A 21,612-nucleotide genomic window follows, 5' to 3' on the forward strand; every position below is an offset into this window, starting at 1 on the left:
TGGCATTTACAAGAAAACCGATGTATTTCTACCCGGTGTGCATCGAGGGACAGTCAATTGAGTACAAGAAAACTCACAGGTCCTTAGGCGGTATTGTGGATCGCAACCTGACTTGGAGTCCCCATGTCTCCCACATGAAGAAAAAACTCATTTGTATTGAGAATATGTTTAAATTCGTAGCTGGAAAATCGTGGGTACCATCCGTGCGCTCCATGTTACAGCTATACACGGCACTTTTTCGAGGATTCCTGCGATACAGTCTTCCTGTCTTGTCCAACACATGCAAGACCTAATATTCTTACACTACAGAACGTACAAGCCCAAGCACTTCGGATATGTCTTGGCCTCCCGAGATGTTTATCGACAGCTGCGACGATTGTCATTGCACAGGAGCACCCGATCACCACTCATATCGTCGGTGAGACGCTAAGAGCGCACATTCGACACATTTCACGGCTACCATACCATCATTTAGCCGATTTGCCAGTGCGAAGACCACAGGCTACATTCTGTAGCATTGTGACAAGACACCATGCCTCAATACCATCTAGCTTCAAGCCTACGAAACGCCCAACATCGTCATTATGGTGTCTCCGGCAAATTCACGTGTGCCTCTCAATTCCTGGGATTACAAAAAAGGCAGACTTCTCAACACTAGCCCTGAAGCAATTGTCTCTGCTTGTCATTAACGAGCATTATTCTGACCGCATACACATTTACATGGACGGTTCCACCATTTCCAACAGCTCTACCTGAGCAGTAGTTGTTCCATCGGACACCGTCATTTTGCAATTTAAATACTCGCACAATACCACGTCTACAACAGCAGAACTTGCAGCTCTTCAAGGTGCATTGAATTACGTGCTCCAGCAGCCGCCAAATCGTTGGGCCATTTTCAGTGATTCCAAAGCAGCCCTACAAACTCCACAGTTTTCCCTATGACAAGCGTTACACGAGCAGCTAGTGTACGAAATTAGGCGCGCTCATCATCCCGCGCTCGAAGAAAGACATGACATTGTATTTCAATGGTTGCCAAGCCATTGCAAATTGTCGGCAACGACAGCGCAGATGAAGCAGCACGCTCGGCTCATCACAAACATCAGCTGGTTCCTATACCACTGTCAAGAACGGATGCTGCGCGGCAACTTCAATCGATTGCTCGCCACATCACACTTCGGCGATGGAATTCACCGGGTTTCACCAACTCACGTTTGCACTCTTGACCCTAACTTGCGACTCGCCTACCACCTGGACTCTCCCGTCGTGAAACAACTTTACTGTGTCGCATGTGGTTGGGTGTCGCATCTACCAACGCCTATTCGTTCCTAATAGGGATGACCAACAGTGCGGCGTGCAACTTGTGCGGATGCGACGAGACTCTTGAGCACCTTCTGTGTCACTGTCCATCTTTTGACACTCAACGACTTATTCTCCAAACTAAACTCAACGTGTTAGATAACAGAACGCTCTCGGAAGAAAAGATTCTTGGTCCATGGCCTGTGCATTCTTGCATGCAAAAGGCCACAAAAGCCCTTCTGCAGTTCGTGAAGAGTACTGGATTGTACGAACGCTTGTGACAGCGGAGATTCTTCTGTGACTGTCTCTGCGAATGACTGACTATTTTTTTCTTTTCTCTCCTTATCTATTCTTCCCCTTTCCCCTCCCCAAGTGTAGGGTAGCCAACCAGTCACCTTCCTACCTTTCCCTCTTCGTTTCTCTCTCTCTCTCTTTTATCAAATGAGCACAATGGAAGAGCCACCAACTAAAGAGCAAAACGTCGAAAGCTTGCGTACACACGGGAACCAAGGCATATAACTGAGGTGAAAAGAAAAGCGCGCGGATGCATTTTGTAAATAGAAAAAAAAACACGTTGAGGGTCTTAAGCACATAAATGTCTCCGTCGTGTTGTGTGTGCATAGTTCGATGTAGCTCTTTGTTTTCGTAAATGCGTCAGGCGAACAGAAAACCATTTGATTCCGAGAAACAATCAGCAGTAGTAAAGACTGATGTTTAGGATAGGTAACTTGTTCTACCTTTCGTTTTCCTTGTCTGAGCGATGCAGATTCGACTAATAATTAAAGGTACTACATATCTTACGTAGAAATGTTACGTACGAACAGCCTTCTGAAAATGCGGCCAGAACAGTCGCGTTTCAAGCAAGCGCTTCAATGCGCCGCATGCGATGCGAAATGAAGCGGGTGGTAGCGGCCGCGCGCTTCGCTCACTAATGGCTGCCAAAAGGGAGAGGCGAGGAGGAAAAGGCGTGGAGAGGAGTTTGCGCTACCTTTCAAAAATACAGGGATTAGAGCCGCAGCAGCTCTTGCGCCAGTAACGTGACGTAATTCACTTCGCCACGTGAGTTATCTCGTCGTCCGGTGTTAAGGTCGGACGCCGGATTAAAGCTGCAGCATCGCCGAGCTGGGAGAGAGCGAAAGCGAAGCATAGGAGAGGAGGTGTAGAGAGAGAAAGAGAGATAAAAAGACAGACAGCGAGAGAAATGAAGAAATATATAAAACAAAATGAACTTTCTTGGCGAGGCAGGATTCCAGCCCGGGTACCCACGGTCCGAAGGTGAGTGTCATAACCACTGCGCTATACACCCACTTTATTTAGATGCAAAGCAGCTTATGGTCGGGGCTATGTGGACGCGGGCAAACCGCCGACGGCGTCGACAACAGTTCTGCGCGTTGCTGGTGCTGCTGCATGTCCAAGTTTATACAGCTGATAAAACTACCTTGAGTCGACCCCATGGCGGCTTCGCATACTACTCAGGGTAGTACTCGGGGGACTACGCGAAGATGGTGTAATTTTTAGGGGCGAAGCTCCTTAGTGTGTGGGTCTGTCCCTCCTCTGTAGTATGTAGTAGTAGTAGTCGTCGTAGTAGGTACCCACGTCTACTTTTATGAAAAAAAAAAACACCGCATATCCACGAGGTGAATGATGATGAGTGGGCGAAGCTCCGGAGGGAATCATCGGTAAACCGTGAATCTTCCGTGTAATTCGCCCAGTCTCGCAGCACTAAATACAACGATTGACTTCCACCAATGACACGCGCCATATGCGACGTCATTCCTATTTTATAACAGCGCCCTTCATTATAATTGCACCATCTCCCGCTTAAGGGGACGCTAGCACAAACGCGTTAGAAACGTGCAGTACTCTCTAGTAAGGGGGAGAGGCCACAGCGTCTTACGCAGCCGTTTACACATGCAAGAACGTGCACCGCGTTTGCCGACGCCATCACATGACTGCTGAGAGAGTATAACCCCCGTATTCATAAACGCTTCTCGACTTGAACTTGACTTGCCACCGCCTTCAACGCGTTTCGAACGCGCTGCCCAAGGCGGTGGCAAGTCAAGTTCAAGTCGAGGGGCGTTTATGAATACGGGGGTAAGGCGGAGAGGCCACAGCGTGTCACACCAGCTTCTTACACGGGCCGTAACGCGCTAGCACAAACGCGTTAGAAACGCGCAGTCTTTCGTTAATGTTGGGTATTTATTGTCATCGTGGTGCGTGTGTCCATGTGCGCTTCGTGGCCGTAGTGGTTAGCGCCGCGCGTTCGGAAGCGAGGGGTGCCTGGTTCGATTCCGCGCTACGGACACAACTATCGGAATTTTTTTCGTAAAAGTAGACTTGGCTACCTACTACGACGACGACTACTACATACTACAGAGGAGGGACAGACCCACACCCTACGAAGCTGCGCCCCTAAAAAATTCCGAAAGTTGTGTCCGTAGCACGGAATCGAACCAGGGACCCCTCGCTTCCGAACGCACGGCGCTAGCCACTACGCCACGAAGTGCACATGGACACACGCACCAGACAGACAGACAGAGAACTTTATTTAGGTCCTGAGGAGCGCTACCGCTCAAGGCGGTAGAGCAGCGGGCCGCTCCCACGTCGGGACGGGTAGGCCGAGCCTCACCGCCGCGTCGCGGGCCCTCTGGACGGCCCTGAGTTGATGTGGAAGTTCTGAGCTCCTGAGCATGGAGCTCCATTCCTCTTCGGTTGTGCGTTGAGGACCCCGTAATGAGGGGCACTGCCAGAGAATGTGGTCTAACGTACAAGCGGCGCCACAATCCGGGCATGCTGGATCAAGGGCTTCGATGAACTGACTGTGGTTATAAAGACTAGGATATGACCTGGTATGAAGCATGCGGAGGGTAGATGCCTGTGCTCTACAGAGCTTCGCGTGAGGAAAGGGGAAGACCCTCCTGCCCAACTGATAATGCTTGATGACTTCATTAAAAGAGAGGAGAACGTCCCTAAAGACTGCTTGATTGGAGTCTGAAGATAACCCAGGTTGCCCAGCGCGGTAAGTCAGTTCGCGCGCTCGGGCGTGCGCGATCTCGTTCAAGTTGGCCATGGAGGCCAGATGTGATCCGAGATGAGCCGGAAACCAGATGATTCTACGAGGAGAAATATCCCTATGACCTAAAATGCGAGTTGTTTCAGCTGATACCGATCCGGACGCAAAGGCCCTGACCGCCGCTCGTGAGTCTGTGTAGATCTGTTGCTTAGAATCGTCAAGCACCACGTAGAAAATAAATACCAAACATTAACGAAAGACTGCGCGTTTCTAACGCGTTTGTGCTAGCGCGTTACGGCCCGTGTAAGAAGCTGGTGTAAGACGCTGTGGCCTCTCCGCCTTACCCCCGTATTCATAAACGCCCCTCGACTTGAACTTGACTTGCCACCGCCTTCAACGCGTTTCGAACGCGCTGCCCAAGGCGGTGGCAAGTCAAGTTCAAAGTCGAGGAGCGTTTATGAATACCGGGGTTATACTCTCTCAGCGTACGTTTATCTAGGTCAATTACTCACAGGGGACCCTGATCATGAGAAAGAAATTTACAGAAGAATAAAATTGGGTTGGAGTGCATACGGCAGGCATTGCCAAATCCTGACTGGGAGCTTACCACTGTCGTTGAAAAGAAAAGTGTACAATCATTGCATACTACCGGTGCTAACATATGGGGCAGAAACTTGGAGGTTAACAAAGAAGCTCGAGAACAAGTTAAGGACCGCACAAAGAGCGATGGAACGAAAAATCCTAGGAGTAACGTTAAGAGACAGGAAGAGAGCGGTGTGGATCAGACAACAAACGGGGGTAGACGATATTCTAGTTGACATTAAGCGGAAGAAATGGAGCTGGGTAGGCCATGTAATGCGTAGGATGGATAACCGATGGACCATTAGGGTTACAGAATGGATACCAAGAGAAGGGAAGCGGAGTCGAGGACGGCAGAAAGTCAGGTGGGATGATGAGGTTAGGAAATTCGCAGGCGCAAGTTGGAATACGCTAGCGCAAGACAGGGGTAATTGGAGATCGCAGGGAGAGGCCTTCGTCCTGCAGTGGACATAAGTATAGGCTGATGATTATGATGATGATGATGATGACTCTCTCAGCAGTCATGTGATGGCGTCGGCAAACGCGGTGCACGTTCCGGCATGTGTAAACAGCTGCGTAAGACGCTGTGGCCTCTCCCCCTTACTAGTGAGTACTGCACGTTTCTAACGCGTTTGTGCTATAGCGTCCCCTTAAGCGGGAGATCCGATGATTCCCTCCGGAGCTTCGCCCACTCATAATAATTCACCCCGTGGATATGCTGCGATTTTATTGCGATAGCAATTATATGAACACTCCAAAGCAGAATTCTGCCGTCGGCGTCGCCGTCATCGTCGCCGTTGCTGTCGCCGTCGCCGTCGCCGTGAGGTTCCGTATGACGTCAATGGAGATGAAATCGTTGCCGCGCGCCGCCGAACGCTGTATGCGCGCGTGAAAGGGCGCGAGGGACGCGCGCTTTCGCGGGGAGTGAAACGCGTGTTCTGCGCCGTGCTCCCTTAAGGGCTGTAGAAGTAGGCGTCTCTTTCCTCCTTTACAATCACCATATATGTAGAGCAAAAGCGCCTTCTTCCAACGCGCGAAAGGCCGGGGGGGGGGGGGGGGGAGGCGACGTTTAGCTGCGGCACCAAGTGCCTATTTATATCAGAGGCTCCGGCAACAGTCACCAACGCCACACGCATTTTGTGGGAACGCGGGCAAAACGCCGACGGCGTCGACAACCGTTCTGCGTGTGGCCGGTGCTGCTGCATGGCAAAGTTTATACAGCTGATAAAGCTACTCTCATTACTCCGTATAGCTCTCTACAAATTTGCTATCGCAATTGATGCTTCGCCTTTCAGGTGAAACTGCGACAACTTTTTTCTTTATTACGTGGAAAACAAAAATTTGGAGAACGTTTAAGCTTCGCCCTCAAAAGTGGAACGCGATAGCATTCAAAGATCCTTGACTGTTTCTCACACTTCCCGGCAACTGCAGCTTATGTAACCGTAATGTTTACCGGGAAACGCTGGCGGTGAACGCTACGCACGAAGGCGAGCTTTCTGGTAGAAACGCGGCCTCTTTCGTGGACCGGCCTTCTTTTATTATTTGCACTTTAATATTTCAGCCTGAGAAGATTTAACATAAAAGGCATGCGCTGTCGATGTTTTTTTTTTTTTTTCATAACAATTGTTTGCTGGCTGTCACTCTCAAAATTCCGAGGAATAACTTTGTAAAGAATGCAAGACAAAGTGTGAGCAACTATAGTGGTAAAATATATTTGGAGGGCCTGCGGGGTTGGGGATGATTTTCTCGGCCGCGGGCGGCATTGTTGACGCCGACGCCGAATTTTCTGCGACGCGGGGCCCTAAACGCTATCGCGTTAAAACTGACGATAGGGAGCCTACATGCAACGCCGTTGCATGTAGGTTCCCTAACTGAAGATATATTACAGCGCCGGACATAGCTACAGACTTGAAACTCGTGCACACACACACATGCGTTCAACAAGTGCACCCAGTCAAGCGGAGGTTCCTGCGCAGCGTACTCACTTCTTACATAAGCATCACTTTCACGTAAGGATGATCTTGTATATCGCGGGCTTTCGGCATGACGACCGCATATTCTAGATCTCCATAGGCTATATAAACGCAGTAAACCCACGCTTGCAGAACATGCATTTATGGGAAACATATGGTGCGGTGATGAAGTTAGGAAATTTGCAGGCGCAAGTTGGAATCAGCTAGCGCAAGGCAGAAGTAATTGGACATCGCAGGAAGAGGCCTTCGTCCTTCAGTGGAAATAAATATAGTCTAATGATGATGATGATGATGTTTGCATTTTACCGTCGATTGTAACACAACTTGCTAAGGGCGGGAGTAGGAGAAAATGAGAGAGCGTGCGAGAGAGAAAAATAAACAGAAAAAGAGACACAGAGAGAGACAGAAAGAGAAAGAAAAAATATCAACTTCCTTGGCGAGGCAGGATTTGCACCCGGGTACTCACGGTCCGAAGGCGAGCGTCATTCGCACTACGCTACACACCCGCGCTTGCAGAGCGACGCTGTTTCATCAGATTTCACAAGCGTGGAACTGACCAATTTCTTTTTTTGTTTCACGGGGCGTAAAACGTTTCGCCTTACAATATATGTTGCAGGTCAGAAGCACTGTAGGAATCAATGTTATGTCATGGATTTTGGTAGCTAGATGTCCATAAACATTTTAAAAACATTCTTTCATATGCGTTGCCGGGGAAAATGTATCGCTTCATATACGTGGAGATCTCTAGTAAGGCAGCTGCACCAAGATATGAAGTATCTAAGAAAATATTCTTGCTTCGAGTTTTTGCCATAGAGGACAAAAAAATGTGATTGCAGCTGACTTTAGAAGCCACAATTTCCAAGGGTAAAAGCATCTTTGGTATCATTTTACGTTACCATTTCGTGTAGATATAGAAACCTACAGCATTGTTCGCCTCTCGAAGCTACGCTGGGAAACAACTTGCGCTGTTAAAGGGGAACTGAACCACTTTTTATTGAAGTGGACAAAGACATTTCAAGTGAAAATAGGCTACTTCACAAATTCTTTGCCGCAAAAAGTACTTCAATGCGTTCACCATAAGCGGAGTTATTGGCAATCAAACACGGCCTCCGCTGAACTCCCCTTTCTTCAATGCCTTGCACTGCGAAGGCTACGGCAGAATGGGGGTGGGGCCACAACGCTCCGCCTTCAAAATGTCACCGTGGCGCACAGTTCAAATTTCAGTTTTTATGTTAACGTAGACGCCGCGACTTCCGACTTTGGTGCCTACGACGCACTAAATGTAAGCCAAACGCGGTTGTCCACAGCGAGGAGCCAGTGAACTCGTGGCGTCCCCCCGCGGCGGCCGCGGTGTAGCCGACCGCAGCAACCAATAGCCGCCGCGTATTGGAATGTGCTTTATTGCGCAATAAAGCACACAGAAGACAGCGAGGATCATGGCCCCTGTTGAAACGAGAGCGTTTGAGAGAAAGGTGACTTAGCGGTCCGCTTGCGAGCGCCACGCACCGCCCACGACAGCAAAACTTGGCTGACATGTTCACAGCAGCGTAAGCTACCCGCGGACTATGTTATTTCACAAAGTCCGAGGGGTGCTTCAGGACCCACTTAACGGTGGCACCGAGCTTCTGTGGCCATGTATAGGTTTGTTTACGAAATCAAATAGTTTAGGTATGTTATAGTTAGTCAACCAGAAGCCCAGAAAGAAGCCGCTGCGTGCTTGAGCACCTGAATTGCAGCTCTCTCAATTGGGGTCACAAAAAACGAAGCTCACATGCCCCTGAAAGTCGGCAAACTGAGTGATCAGTACTCTCGACAGTTTTCTCTAAACCTGCAGATAGTATCGATAGTACTCTCAATATATTAATTATATTACTTCACTAGTGCTTCCTGCAATTTGCAGCAAGCTCTAACGATATTACAAAACATTTTGCAGCAACTGACTGCCAGTAACACTCAGTTGATGCTTTTTCTGAAGAGTGCTTGACTTTATCAGGTGCGAATTTAAAAGAGGATTCCTCTGCCTTACATCAACACACGGCCCTTAACTGTCGATGTCGAACTTGTGACCAACCTTGCGATGCAGGCGTAGAGACTCGCTATAGGACTTCAGATTCTATATACTTAGAAGTCAGAACCGCGAACAAGGCGGACTCTGAAGGGGAGAAAAATTTAAGCCAGTTCCACGCTCGTGAAATCTGATGAAACAGCGGAGCTCTGCAAGCGTTGGTGTATAGCGCAGTGTGTATGACGCTCGCCTTCAGATCGTGAGTACCCGGTTATGACACACGCCTTTCCAAGAAAGTTTATTTTTGTTTTATTTATTTCTTTATTTCCTCTCTCCACTTCGATCGCAACTGCGAACACCATCGCTCCGTAGGGATCGACCTCGACCTTAAACAGCTCCGCTGTTAAAATAGGACGAATCAACCCCGGTTGCTATCCAAGAAAGCATTTAGCATGCTCTGGGAGGTTGTTATTTGTGTCACTATCTTGCACTATGTGTTATGGCTGACGCTCCCCGTACCAGCGTGCCTTCCCCTTACGTGAGAGTGAGTGGTACTTCGAGCGCTACTTCCTAAAGACCATTTCACAACTACATGCAGCGTCTCAAATGACAGCGCGTAAAACTACTAGCAGACACCAGAGAAGAATGCAAGAACGCTCTTCTTATTACTGATACCACCGTGTGATAGGATACCATCATGTGGTTCTTATCGCTTTGTTAGATCGCACTCTCTTCGGAACGGGCCCACGGATATGGTTAGAAAGGCACAAGAAATTGTGGTTAGTTCAGAAAAAATGCTAAACGTATTAAAAAAGCAGGAAGCCGAGCCCGCCCCGCCGAAGCGCAGTGACAGGCACGTCAGTGATTATCACCAAGAAGGGGCCGCCACACCACACACTGATGTGGCGGCGGGAAAGCCGATAAACAGCTAGTAAATGGTGATTTTGGGACAACGGTGGAGGTCATGGCACTGGTAGAGGAACAGCTTTCAAAGGCAACGACGTGAGATAGCGTCTAGTTGTCTTCGTTGGAGATTCGATTGTGCGCAAAGTTGAACCAGTGATAGGAGAGAGAGAGCACGCGCGGATCAGCGAGTCCATGCAGATTAGCGTGCTTGCCGGGAAAACAAGCGGTGGGGACTGTGACAGTGAAAGCCAGGGGACTATCGACTAAAGAAGTTTACGGATCATGAGATCTCAGAAAACTCTAAATATCCGAGCAGCCTTTAAAAGTAGCCAGTAAAACCGTACATCACAATGTTCGCATATACCACTAGAAGCTGGAAGTGGGAATACCAGGCTGTGTTTTGAGGATGCGGGGATATTCAGCTTTTTGTCACATCCCTCTATATGTAAACCTTTTTGGTTGATAGTACATGTCTGGGACAAAATGGAGCAGCGGAACCTACTGGTGCTAGTAGGGTGAAAGGCAGGCGTCCTTGCATTTCGCCCCCGTGGATATGCGGCCGCAGCGGCAGGCATTTGGTCCGCGGCCTGCTCCTTAGCAGCGCAATCTCACAGCCTCTGTAAGGCTATGAAATTGCGTAATATATCTACGAAAAATCGTCTAAGCGCTCTATAGCGGACACACTGCTACAAATAAACATCTTGTTTACCGGCTGGCGTCTGTGTCATTTGCACCGAAATGAAGGTGCCGACAGATGACATTGTCCTATTCAGCAACAATGGAGACGAATTACAGCAAATGATTGAGGACCTTAATCGAGAAAGTGTAAGAATTGGGTTGAAGATGAATATGCAGAAGACAAAGATAATGTTCAATTGCCTGGCAAGGGAACAAGAATTCAGGATCGCCAGTCAGCCACTAGAGTCTGTAAAGGAGTACGTTTATCTAGGTCAATTACTCACAGGGGACCCTGATCATGAAAAGAAATTCACAGAAGAATAAAATTGGGTTGGAGTGCATACGGCCGGCAATGCCAAATCCTGACTGGGAGCTTACCACTGTCGTTGAAAAGAAAAGTGTACAATCATTGCATTCTACCGGTGCTAACATATGGGGCAGAAACTTGGAGGTTAACAAAGAAGCTCGAGAACAAGTTAACGACCGCACAAAGAGCAATGGAACGAAAAATCTAAGGACTAACGTTAAGAGACAGGAAGGCTAGAGCGGTGTGGATCAGCGAACAAACGGGGATAGCCGATATTCTAGTTCACATTAAGCGGAAGAAATGGAGCTGGGCAGGACATGTAATGCGTAAGATGGATAACCGATGGACCATTAGGGTTACAGAATGGATACCAAGAGAAGGTAAGCGCAGTCGAGGTCAGTAGAAAACCAGATGGGGTGATGAAGTTAGGAAATTTGCAGGCGCAAGTTGGAATACGTTAGCGCAAGACAGGGGTAATCGGAGATCGCAGGGAGAGGCCTTCGTCCTGCAGTGAACATAAAATATAGGCTGATGATGATGATGATGATGATGATGATGATGATAATTATGAAGGTGCCGTAGCGAAGGGGACACTTCCCTCTTTCGGCTAAACCTCTCGGTCGTTCGCGCTAAACGTTCGCACAGGAAAACACTTTCGTGGTGCCTACAATCTATTGTCACATTTGGGTGCACTGTTTGCATGTTTCGTGAAGAATAAATTAGGACAATGTGCGTCGCTTATGGCGGCGTCTCTTAGGAAGTATATACATATATGTATATATATATATATAGGTTACACAGAAAGGAAGCATGGCGCCGTCTACATTTACTACGGTCAAACAAGGCGCGAGTTGTGTTTCGCCCGTAGCGTATACTTTCATCTTACCAGTGACAGGTGGCCCCATGGTTCTGTCGCAGAAATTTCTTTTTTTTTTCATTTCCTGCTAGGCACCGCCGTAAGCGACGCGTACAAGCAAGTAATACACCCAGACAAATTCTTACAATGCATCCGCTGCCACACTTAAATTCGAATGGGCCAGTGTTTTAACCGGAAGAGTCATGTACAGTCGAGAACAAAAGACTAGAGACCACGGCATCAGCAAAAAAAAAAAAAGAAAGGTTTCTTCTAGCACAGTCGTGCATCGTGAACTTGCATTAATGCATGACGCTGGTCAAACAGGCGCACGTAGGCAGCACCTTTTGAACTCAGCCTTTATCCTAGATAAGGAGAAGAAATATTTTAGCTGCACCTCTGGTCACTAGACTTTTGCTCTCGACAGTCGCGATGTATTCGAGCGTGAACACGGGAGCGCGTGGCTTTCCGTACTGCCAGCGCAGTCTAGCGGCAACACGTAAGAGCAGTGCGCATGCGCAGTACCTCCGGCGTGCGAGTATTCTACCTTCGCGCACATTGCGTCACGCAATAACGAGCATGTCTGCTGCACACGTACCGCAATAAGGGAGCCGTAGGCTTCAAGAGCGGTAACATTGTTTAACTTGCAATCACGTTTTCCACACGATGAATTAACTTGAAACTATGTTATCTTTTGTCGACGTTCCCGAGATCATTGTTGATCTGTAGCTAGGTTATTGCCACTCATGTGCATTATGCTTGTGGGCGTAATGTAACAGTGACCCCTCTGTCTTCGAGACAGGTATGTACAGCGTGTTTCAGGGAACGCTTTCCGAAAGATTTAAATATTGCCTGTGGCAGATAGCACAATTCTAGTCCATGAGCTGGTCGTCTAGAATATGCGGACATTACTTGCAAAAAAATCGAATAATAAACAAAAATTACTTAGGTATTTACCTAATTACCTGTTAACTAATCACCTGGGGCTGCTTCCTCTGTCTCTCGTCGCGCAGAACGTCGCTGGCATGCGGCGTCCTTGATTTCTCAGCAATATCGTCCAAATGATGCCATACTACAGCCAACATGCAAATGTAGAAACTGTACAAAGAAAAAGCTCGCACTTATTTAATCGCAACATCAAAAACATTACTTGCAGCGCCAAACTCAAAGGACCACTCAGCTGCGTTGAATTGGACTATAATGCTTTCACGTTCACAACTTATAAGGCGTGCTTAGGTGTCCTCGGATTTTTCGTTGCAGTCATAATGCGGTCACCGCCGAGGAAGAGAAAAACAGCTAGCAGACGACAAGCGAGCGCTCCGATGACGTGATGCGCGCGAGGGAAGGTACTCTCGCCCGACATGTGCCCAGATATGAGCCGCCGCTTAACAGCGCTGGTAGTACAGAAAGCCACGCGCCCCCAGTGTTCATGCTCAAAAAAATCGCCGAATGTACACCTGGTGTTCACCAACAGCCTGTACTTTGCCTGCGACACCACATCACTGTTTTACGAAGAAGTGTTACGAAGCTGGGGGCAGCTGTGTGAAGTTGGGGGCTCCCGGTCCTAATAGCCTAGATACTAAGTTAAGGCATGCTATGGAACCTTTATTAACATCTCTGTAACAGCTTTAGTGGGCAAGAAACATACTCGCATGCACGCACGCAATTGCACACAACAAACACCCCTAGAAAGGTCCTTCTTTTTCTTTTCTTTTTTCATGGAAGCATGTTTTTCTGCCCTCAGGAGCTGCTACCAGGATGCTCTACCAACTAGCCCAGCTGAAAGTTCTTCTAATGTATAATTGCGGCAATTAAATTGTGATTATTTTCGTTATTATACCTTATTTGTTGAAGCCACTCAAGGAGTCATCAAAAAGAAGTGAGAGTAGCAGAGGCGGCAAATCGGGTGCAAAGGAGGGAATAAAAAAAGTACGTGGATATTTACACACTGCAACTCAGAAATCGGACGAGGGAATTTGTGCGACGATACGTGATTTCAAATACATAAATTACAACCGAGCCCACGTGCACTTCTCGTGTGATTTACAGCGAAGTACGCACACTGGCTGCCGATTTCTAAGCCTCGGTAAGTCAACGCGAATGCACTGCTTACATCCTCGCGTCTGTCTGCGAGCATCTTGTTTCGTGGTGGTATGCTGTATAGGCACCCTGCGCTAAAGCTTTGCAGAGTAGACAGCAGCGCCAGAACACACAGCCTAACGAGTGGTGGAAGCAAAACTGGAGGGACGCTGCATGCATTCGCCGGGACAATTTCGATCGCTTATCACGGGGCAAGCATATAGAAACATACTACGTAAAGAGTGGCCACAAGGGCCGTTTCGCGGCCGAGCAATTGAGGGTCTGACCACCCGCCAGATGGCGTAGCGACAAACGCTTCCACTTCGCTTCAAAGATAGACAGGTTATCATGCCTCCAGCGGGCTGCATCGACGCGTCATATATTTCTCTATGACGTCCCCTCTGTGGTGTCCCGTCTCCATAGAAACGTTGACGCTGCGCCGGCTGCTCCGCTCATGTGCCTCTGGATACGCCCACCTCCCCGCGCTTTCAACACGCCGGTTCGCTGCTGCGGTAAGTTGCATCCTTTTGTCTGCACTAAGAATTTGCAGTTGTTTGCGTTCAACATTGTTAAAGGGATGTTTATTGATGCTGATGGAGTGTATTTTTGCGTGCGTAGCATACAATATATGCTTCGGCGCCCACCGAGGCTGGTTCGTAAGCGTGGGCTGTACACACGGAGTAAGATAAACAGGAGCGCCGACTCCGCCGCCGCGCAACGAATTCGCTCGGGACAAACCATGCAACGCAAATAATACATCGCGTACCGCCATCTGTCGAGGCGCGTGGAAAACACTCAACAACTTGCTTGCTTCCATGTGCGCATGCGCTGAGTGGCGGAGACCGGCGGAGACCGGCGGCGACGGCGGCGCAGAACCGGCAGCGCGGCACCCGTAGATCGTGTCGTCTGCTACAAACGTTGACCCTCGGCTGTCTCAATTTGACAGCAATGAAACACAAAAAATATATGCGCACAAATAATAAAAGCGCAAATAAACACGCGGTAGCGCTTTTATGCACGCATACCAAACATGTTTAGATGTCCTTAGAGGAAACAGACGATAAATGATGCTGTATAAAAAGACACAACAGAAGTACTTGTTTTTCACTCTACGTCCGCGCGGAAGCGAAGGTGCCAAATTTTCGACTTCCTCGCTTTGTTTACCATGTCTGCAGTATGTTTATTCATGCCTGACGGAACAAGGTATCTTTATACTTGTGCGTGAAGAGACTGAGCAACAGGACAGTGTTTTGTTCCCGGCTGTAAATCTGGTTATGGCAAAGGACGCGAGAAGTTTTAACTCTTCGCTTCGCCATCTGATCTTCAACTACTGCACCAGTGGCGTCAAAAAATTCCTGAAATAAGCGAGCGCAGCAATGGACAAAATATGTGCGCGACACTTCGAGAAGTAGCTTATTTTTGATAGTTACTTCAGCAAAGACAAACGCGATGTCCTACTAGATCTAAAGAAAGTGCCTCGACTTCGAAGCGGAGCAGTTCCTTCAATTTGTTTAGGGAAGCCTGGCGTAGCTCAATGATGGTGGATGCCAGGAGGAACCAGAAGACGCCAATGCGAAAGGACAGGAGGAGCTCAATTTAAATTTCTCTTCAACTACACACAGTGCAGGTGCCTTTCCTTGTCCAGAGACATGCCGTAATGTAGAGAGAGAGAAAAGTAAAGAAAAACAAGGGGGTTAGCCAGTGTAAATACCGGCTGGCTACCCTGTAAATTCTCAGCCTTGCCTTCGAGATGATTCCCCCAGTTATGCAGATACATAATCAGAGCTTCTCTTGTGAAATAATAAGCAGGAAACACTGGCATGAATTTCCAATTATTATGTTTATAGAGAATGTGGCAATTCTGCTCGCGAGAGAACCGGGCGACACGAAAAGCACCGCGAGAAGCAAAGAAGCAAGCGAAGCATTTGATGCGTGCTCAGATAAAAAAGAGTGATAAACGTCAGCTTATGTGTAAAAACTTCTTTTCGCTGTCGTCTTTCATTGTTTGAGACCACCCGAACTGCCGTTTATCGCCTTACCATTTGCTATAGTTTTTCTTTCCATCTTTGTTTACTTTGTGTTCCTGTGCCTTGTAAAGTTCCATGTAGGCCACCTGACAAATGCCCTGCATTTGGCCTGTATAAAATAAATTAAATAAAATGATACATGACTTGTTTCTCCCGCTAACGTCACTCCGTGAACCGCAAGAGCTATGTGCGCTACAGGCGTCAGGGTGAGTGCGGAGCAGACGACAAATCGGATAGGCAAGCAGGTACCGCGAGAGAGTCCCCGCGCCTTTGCTCCTCTCCGCTGCCGAGTTTTTCTTCATTCGTAGCGCCGTATGGCGAACACGCTGTGAAGCAGGAGCCGGCGTTGCAGAATGTGTCCCTTCCAGACGAGCGGAGTCGGCGCTCCTGTCTTATCTTACTCCGTGGCTGTACATAACGCGTTGCTGTCATTGCTAAACCATTCTTGTTGTTATGCCTGCTATTTACCTGCAATTTTAAGGATCTGTACTGAAATTAGTTGTGTCCAATAGGATCTTGGTAGTACGCTTGTAAACAAGGAAAAATAAAGCATTTTGTACTGTGCCACTACTGCTTCCTGTTGTGTGTAATTCAGAAGAACGGCAAAAAAGTGAGAACAAAAACAACAACAAAATCTCTGACCGCATGACTTTATGCTGTTCGCATGAGCAAATTCCGTTTTGCATAGTAGATCGACAACCTTGGTTGTTTTTGTTTAGTATAAAAAGATTGCGATCTGCTAGTTTATACGCCTGTTTATGCCAAAAACACAACACCGGAGCTTCACTAAAGACAACGTAGTTGAACACTTAAACAGCTAGGTAAATCATATTGAAAAGCGCTGCTGTCAAAACCGAAACCAAAACAGAGCCAAACCAGGTGTCCCGAATCTCGGAAGACAAAATTGACGGTCTGACCAGCCGCTGGTCGCGCTGGTAGCAGTGCAGTAGCTGGGCTGCAAGGCCCTACGGGAGTGTCCGCTCTTTACGTAGTATGTTTCTCTATGGTGCAAGTATGTCCGAGTTGTGAAAACGTCGAAAGTGCTCATGCGCAGGGCATAACAGTCAGAAGAGCGACGAAATGACCGCTATCGTTTGGAACGGCCTTCCATTTACATCACTTCTCTAGCGGCCGGCGTCGGCGACGCTGGGGTGAAAAATGAAATAAAACCCCTATATACTGTATACAATGTAGCGCCAACCACTTCCCTTCACCTCCGTTCCACTGTCGCGCTTGGTGCGGCCAGTGCGATCGAGGCGCGATGTCGACAGTGGCGCCGCCTACGTCCGGCCTGCCGTGGCAGACGACAACTAACGCGATACCAGAGGAAATCCGCGGAAAACATCGATCGCGCCCTGCAGAGAAATTTTTGAGGTGCGATTTTGCTTCGTCAGTCAGTAACTGGCCTCAATAATGCCGTTTTGGAAGTAGCAACGCGACGATGCGAGACGGCGCAAATATCAAGTGTGCAGCAAGTGTTTGCGCACGCCGGATGGTAAACAAAAAAAGCTTTTTGCCCTCGCCTTGTCGGTTGCGGCAACTGAAGGCGCAGCAGCATGCCATCACAACGAAGTTCTTGTCCCTAACAGGTTTGATCCGTTCGTGCGTACAGCACTTTCGTCGCACAGGCACGAGAATGGCGGTCGGAGCGCGCTGTAAAGAAAAAAAAAATATACAATAGAGCAACGCGTGCTTCCACGTGACACGGATTGGCCAATGGAGGAGCGGATGAGGCTGGGGCGACAGGAGGCGGCGAGGAGGAAACGCCGGTGTGAGCGCGGTGGCGGCAAGATCTAACAATGGCGCTACTTTTTATATATAGGGGTTTTAAAATGAAAAATGTCGTAGCGCCCTCTCAATAGTGCAGGGTGCCCATATTTAGTGAAAGCCGGTGCGAAACCGTTCTTTTTTACTAATCGCGTGCAGGCCTCGCACCTTTTGTGCTGAAGCCTTTTCTTTCCTACTGCGCATCCTTCGGCGCAGCCCGGAATATCTGCTCAGCCGGGAAGCACGCTCAGCCCATTCCTTAGACCAGAAGCGTCGTTCGCAGTAAAAGCAAGAAACTCTATCGAACTCATTATGTGCCCCTTACTGAATATAACATTATAATAAACAACATTTCTGCTCACAAAACGCTCCCGTAGATTGCACATTGCGACTACACAAACACTCAGAACGCAAGCCTGACAACCTCGTTGGTAAGGCGATGACAGATGGAGGATTTTCACCTTCAGGTCCTGCTTCTTGCTGGCTGGGAACTGCACCTCCTGGAACCCGTCCTTGCGAAAGGGCTCTCCATCCAGCGGACACACGCCACCTCCACCCCGGACGACACAGCCAGCTTGGCACCGCCCGCACAAGCCATGCGAACAGGGAAGCGTGACTGTCTTGCTTGGAAGAACGTGGCACACACTGCAGGCGTAACGATTCAAAGTGACCTCGTCGGCGAATCGTGTCGGGCGCCAATTGACACCCCTGACAGAGCCGGTAACTCGGTGCAACGCTCGGCGTTCGAGATGGCGCGTGGCAGCCATCAGTGGTAGCGACTGAGAGGCGTACTGCTGAGGCTTCAGCGAGCGTCAGTATGGCGTCCTCGCGTTTGCTATCATGCGAGATCGGATAACGTCGTCAGATATCACGGTCATAGGGGGCGGTGGCCCTGGAAGTGGCGTAGGACGCGCCTATAGAGTTTGTACTGTATACGTACAGCAAAGACGATTACAACAATCTGTTTCCTTGAAGTACTTGCTTCGGCTCTATCACACTTCCTTTGTGTGTGCTTTGTGGCCCAAAGATAGCTGGCTGTACGGGTTATATGAATCGTGTACAGGCATCTGAATTGTGTGAATCATATAGACGGGTGTGGCTATCATATAGGCCCGAGCTTTATGTGTGTGTAGGCCCTGCGTATGTTTGTTCTTCCCCTGCGTGCATGTACCAGATGGGCTGCACCAAAAGGGCTTAATGGTGACATATCACCAAGCCCAAATCTCAACACTGTCCGGCTGTTAGGGGGCTGGTCGCACAAAGATTATTGTGATTCTAAGTTCACATAGTGATAGCTGCACTCTAAAAAAAAAAGGAGTGACCCTTGCTCCTTTAAAGGAGGAACGGCGATGTCCCCTATGTTCGTCTTTAAATGGAGGAACTTTCCTCCCTCATGGCTGGGAGCAACTGTTACTCCCTTTCCAAAACCAACATGGCCGACTCCAGGCAAGTGAAGCCAGCAACACGACTATAGGCTTAACAAGTAGGATTGAAGCTACTAGGGGCGCCAATACAAGGCTTCGAGATTCGCACGCACTGAGCAATGGTCTCGGAGGCTACATGCAATAAAAGATTTAAAAAAATTGTATGTACAAAAAGATTTTTCCCACACGCGAAACATGTGTGAACGTATTATTATAATATTATGACACACATTTCTTATATAACTTTCTATTAATTCTCAGGCATTATAATATACACTTAATTAATTACACTTAATTAATAGAGCCTACACTGGTCATTCACCTAGAGCAGTATTCAAATGTACACATACGCATTCAATTCATAAAGCACTTGACAACCAACAACACACGCACATAGTCACACTGTCCGGTTTATATAATACACATGGTTACATTAACAAGCATACATAGACATTTTTTTACACACACGCAATCAAACAGATTCATTGACACAACAATTCATAGAGCACTGACAGAACCAACTCGCACACATTCGCATATAATGACACGGTTCACCTTTCTTTTGTTTTGTTTTTATTGCGATAGCAATTATATGGACACTCAAAAGCAGATTTCTGCCGTCGGCGTCGCCGTCGCCGTCGCCGTGAGGTTCCGTATGACGTCATTTGGAGATGAAATCGTCGCCGCGCGCCGAACGCTGTATGTGCGAGTGAAAGGGCGCGAGGGTCGCGTCTTTCACGGGGAGTGAACGCACGGCGGAGAACAAACGCGCGTTCTGCGCCGTGCTCGCTTAAGGGCTGCAGAAGTAGGCGTCTCTTTTCTTTACAATCACCATATATGTAGAGCAAACGCGCCTTCTTCCAACGAGCGAGAGGCCGTGGGGGAGGGGGAGGGAAGGGAGGCGACGTTTAGCTGCGGCACGCAGTGCCTATTTATATCAGAGGCTCCGGCAACAGTCACCAACGCCGCACGCATTTTGAGCGAACGCGGGCAAAACGCCGATGGCGTCGACAACAGTTCTGCGTGTTGTTGCTACCAAAGCCGCTCACCTTACTTCGTATGACATTGCTGTGTTGCTATCGCATTCATTGCTTCGCCCTTAGGGCGAAACTGTGACATTTTTTTTACATGCTTTGCGTACCTGCGTACCATCTTATATAGTCACGAAATGCGACCCCCCAATTGTGCCGGGATGCAAATCAATTTTATGCGAAGTTAAACAATTGCTGGTAAGACAAAGCTAAACATATTAGGTGGTATTACAGGTGCACGCAATGCACACAGACCTTTTAATATAAAGATGCAGAATTTTGAACGGTTTAATTACAGGGTTTTAACGTAGTCCCGTGGCTACGGCGTTGTGACGCTAGCCACCCTACCGCTGGGCTCGAGGACGTGACGGCCGCTTTTAGGCAGAAAGTAAAAACGCTCGTACAGTGCATTGAATGCACGTTTAAAGACCTCGAAAATACATTGCAGAATTAACCGTTTTGTCTCGCAACATAGTTGGGCGCAACACGGCTAGTTAATCATGTATCACGGAGGCCACCACAGCCTCACTAGTGTGCAGGTGGCGCCGTTGTCATTCCTCCGTCTACAACGTGCTTGTTGGATGTGCGAGCATTTGATCGTGTGTTTTTGTGTTTGCGGTAATGAAATGTGACGTAGTTAGCTTCAATAATAGTGCGAGAAGATAGCTTGTGTCTTGCTGCAAACTCGCCTTATGCGTGGCGCGCCAGGCAAATGTGGACCAACGATTTTCGTGCCGGGTAGTGCGTTGCCTTTGTGTCATGGTTGTGGAAAGTTGGGTGCATGGCGCAAAGAAAGCATGCGAATTATTAGCGTGCCTGAGCTCGTCCACTACGCAGCGGCATGTATGCTGCGACAGCGTCTCGTTTATTTTTAGAAAAATAGAGGAGGCGCTGGCTGGGACTAACATCGTCGATGCAGCACCGGCAACTTGGAGAGCGCTTTTAGACCGCGTCGTATCGTTTGAAAGGTAAGTAATCGTGCTTGCTAACTACACGCGTATTGTGCGTGCTCCCCATGTGTGCACAGAATGCGTGAACGTAGGAAATGGTACTCCCACGACAACAGTAATACCTGTGCTGATGCTTGCTGAGCGCCGGTTGGCAGAATTCAGTTATGCGAGTTTATTGCCTCAATGCGAAATTGAAAATCTTGATAAGCGTCTTCTTCCGATGAGAAATATTACGTTCGGAAATAATCATGATCATCATGTGCACCTGTGCTTTCCTGCTGAAGTTGCATAATAGCGACCCATGTGCTTCACCGATTCTTACTGCGATCCCGTTTCCTCGCTTATAAATGCTTCGGCGTCGTAAATAATCTGCTTATGAGGTTTTCGGTTTACGAGCAGTTTATGAGAAAAAAATCACAGCTTGCTACTAGTACAGCTTACTTTTTAAGACAAGGTTTGTTGACATAACTTATACGCAACTAAACATGACAGGAAAGTTGCTTATGAAAGAAAAAAGAAATGAATTGTTGTGTAAAGAAACATTTGTTTGTGATGTGCTGCTCCTGCGTGTGTTGAAAATTTTACTGAGATGAAGGGGCCCTATTATCATGTGCACTGTTGCCACCCTGCACTAGTGCAAACATTGTTTTCATGACTATTTTTAGGTGCTCCTCGCATGTTTTCACCACGTGACAGCTTTAATGGGCTACTGCTATAAGTTGAC

At 48.2% G+C, this 21,612-nt stretch overlaps 2 protein-coding genes across 2 annotated transcripts in view; both read right to left on the reverse strand.

Annotated features, from left to right (window-relative positions):
* Positions 1-18,274, reverse strand: part of LOC125945081 (TNF receptor-associated factor 3-like) — a 139,265-nt gene extending 120,991 nt beyond the window's left edge. The window contains exon 1 of the mRNA XM_049666649.1: positions 17,945-18,274. Coding sequence (XP_049522606.1) covers positions 17,945-18,250 — 306 coding nt within the window. The 5' untranslated portion in view covers positions 18,251-18,274. The remainder of the gene's footprint in view (positions 1-17,944) is intronic.
* LOC119450858 (uncharacterized) overlaps positions 1-21,612 on the reverse strand; it is a 158,957-nt gene that overhangs the window by 88,440 nt on the left and 48,905 nt on the right. The window lies entirely within an intron of this gene.

This window comes from Dermacentor silvarum, chromosome 4 (genome assembly GCF_013339745.2).
Source record: "Dermacentor silvarum isolate Dsil-2018 chromosome 4, BIME_Dsil_1.4, whole genome shotgun sequence".
NCBI classification, from domain to species: domain Eukaryota; kingdom Metazoa; phylum Arthropoda; class Arachnida; order Ixodida; family Ixodidae; genus Dermacentor; species Dermacentor silvarum.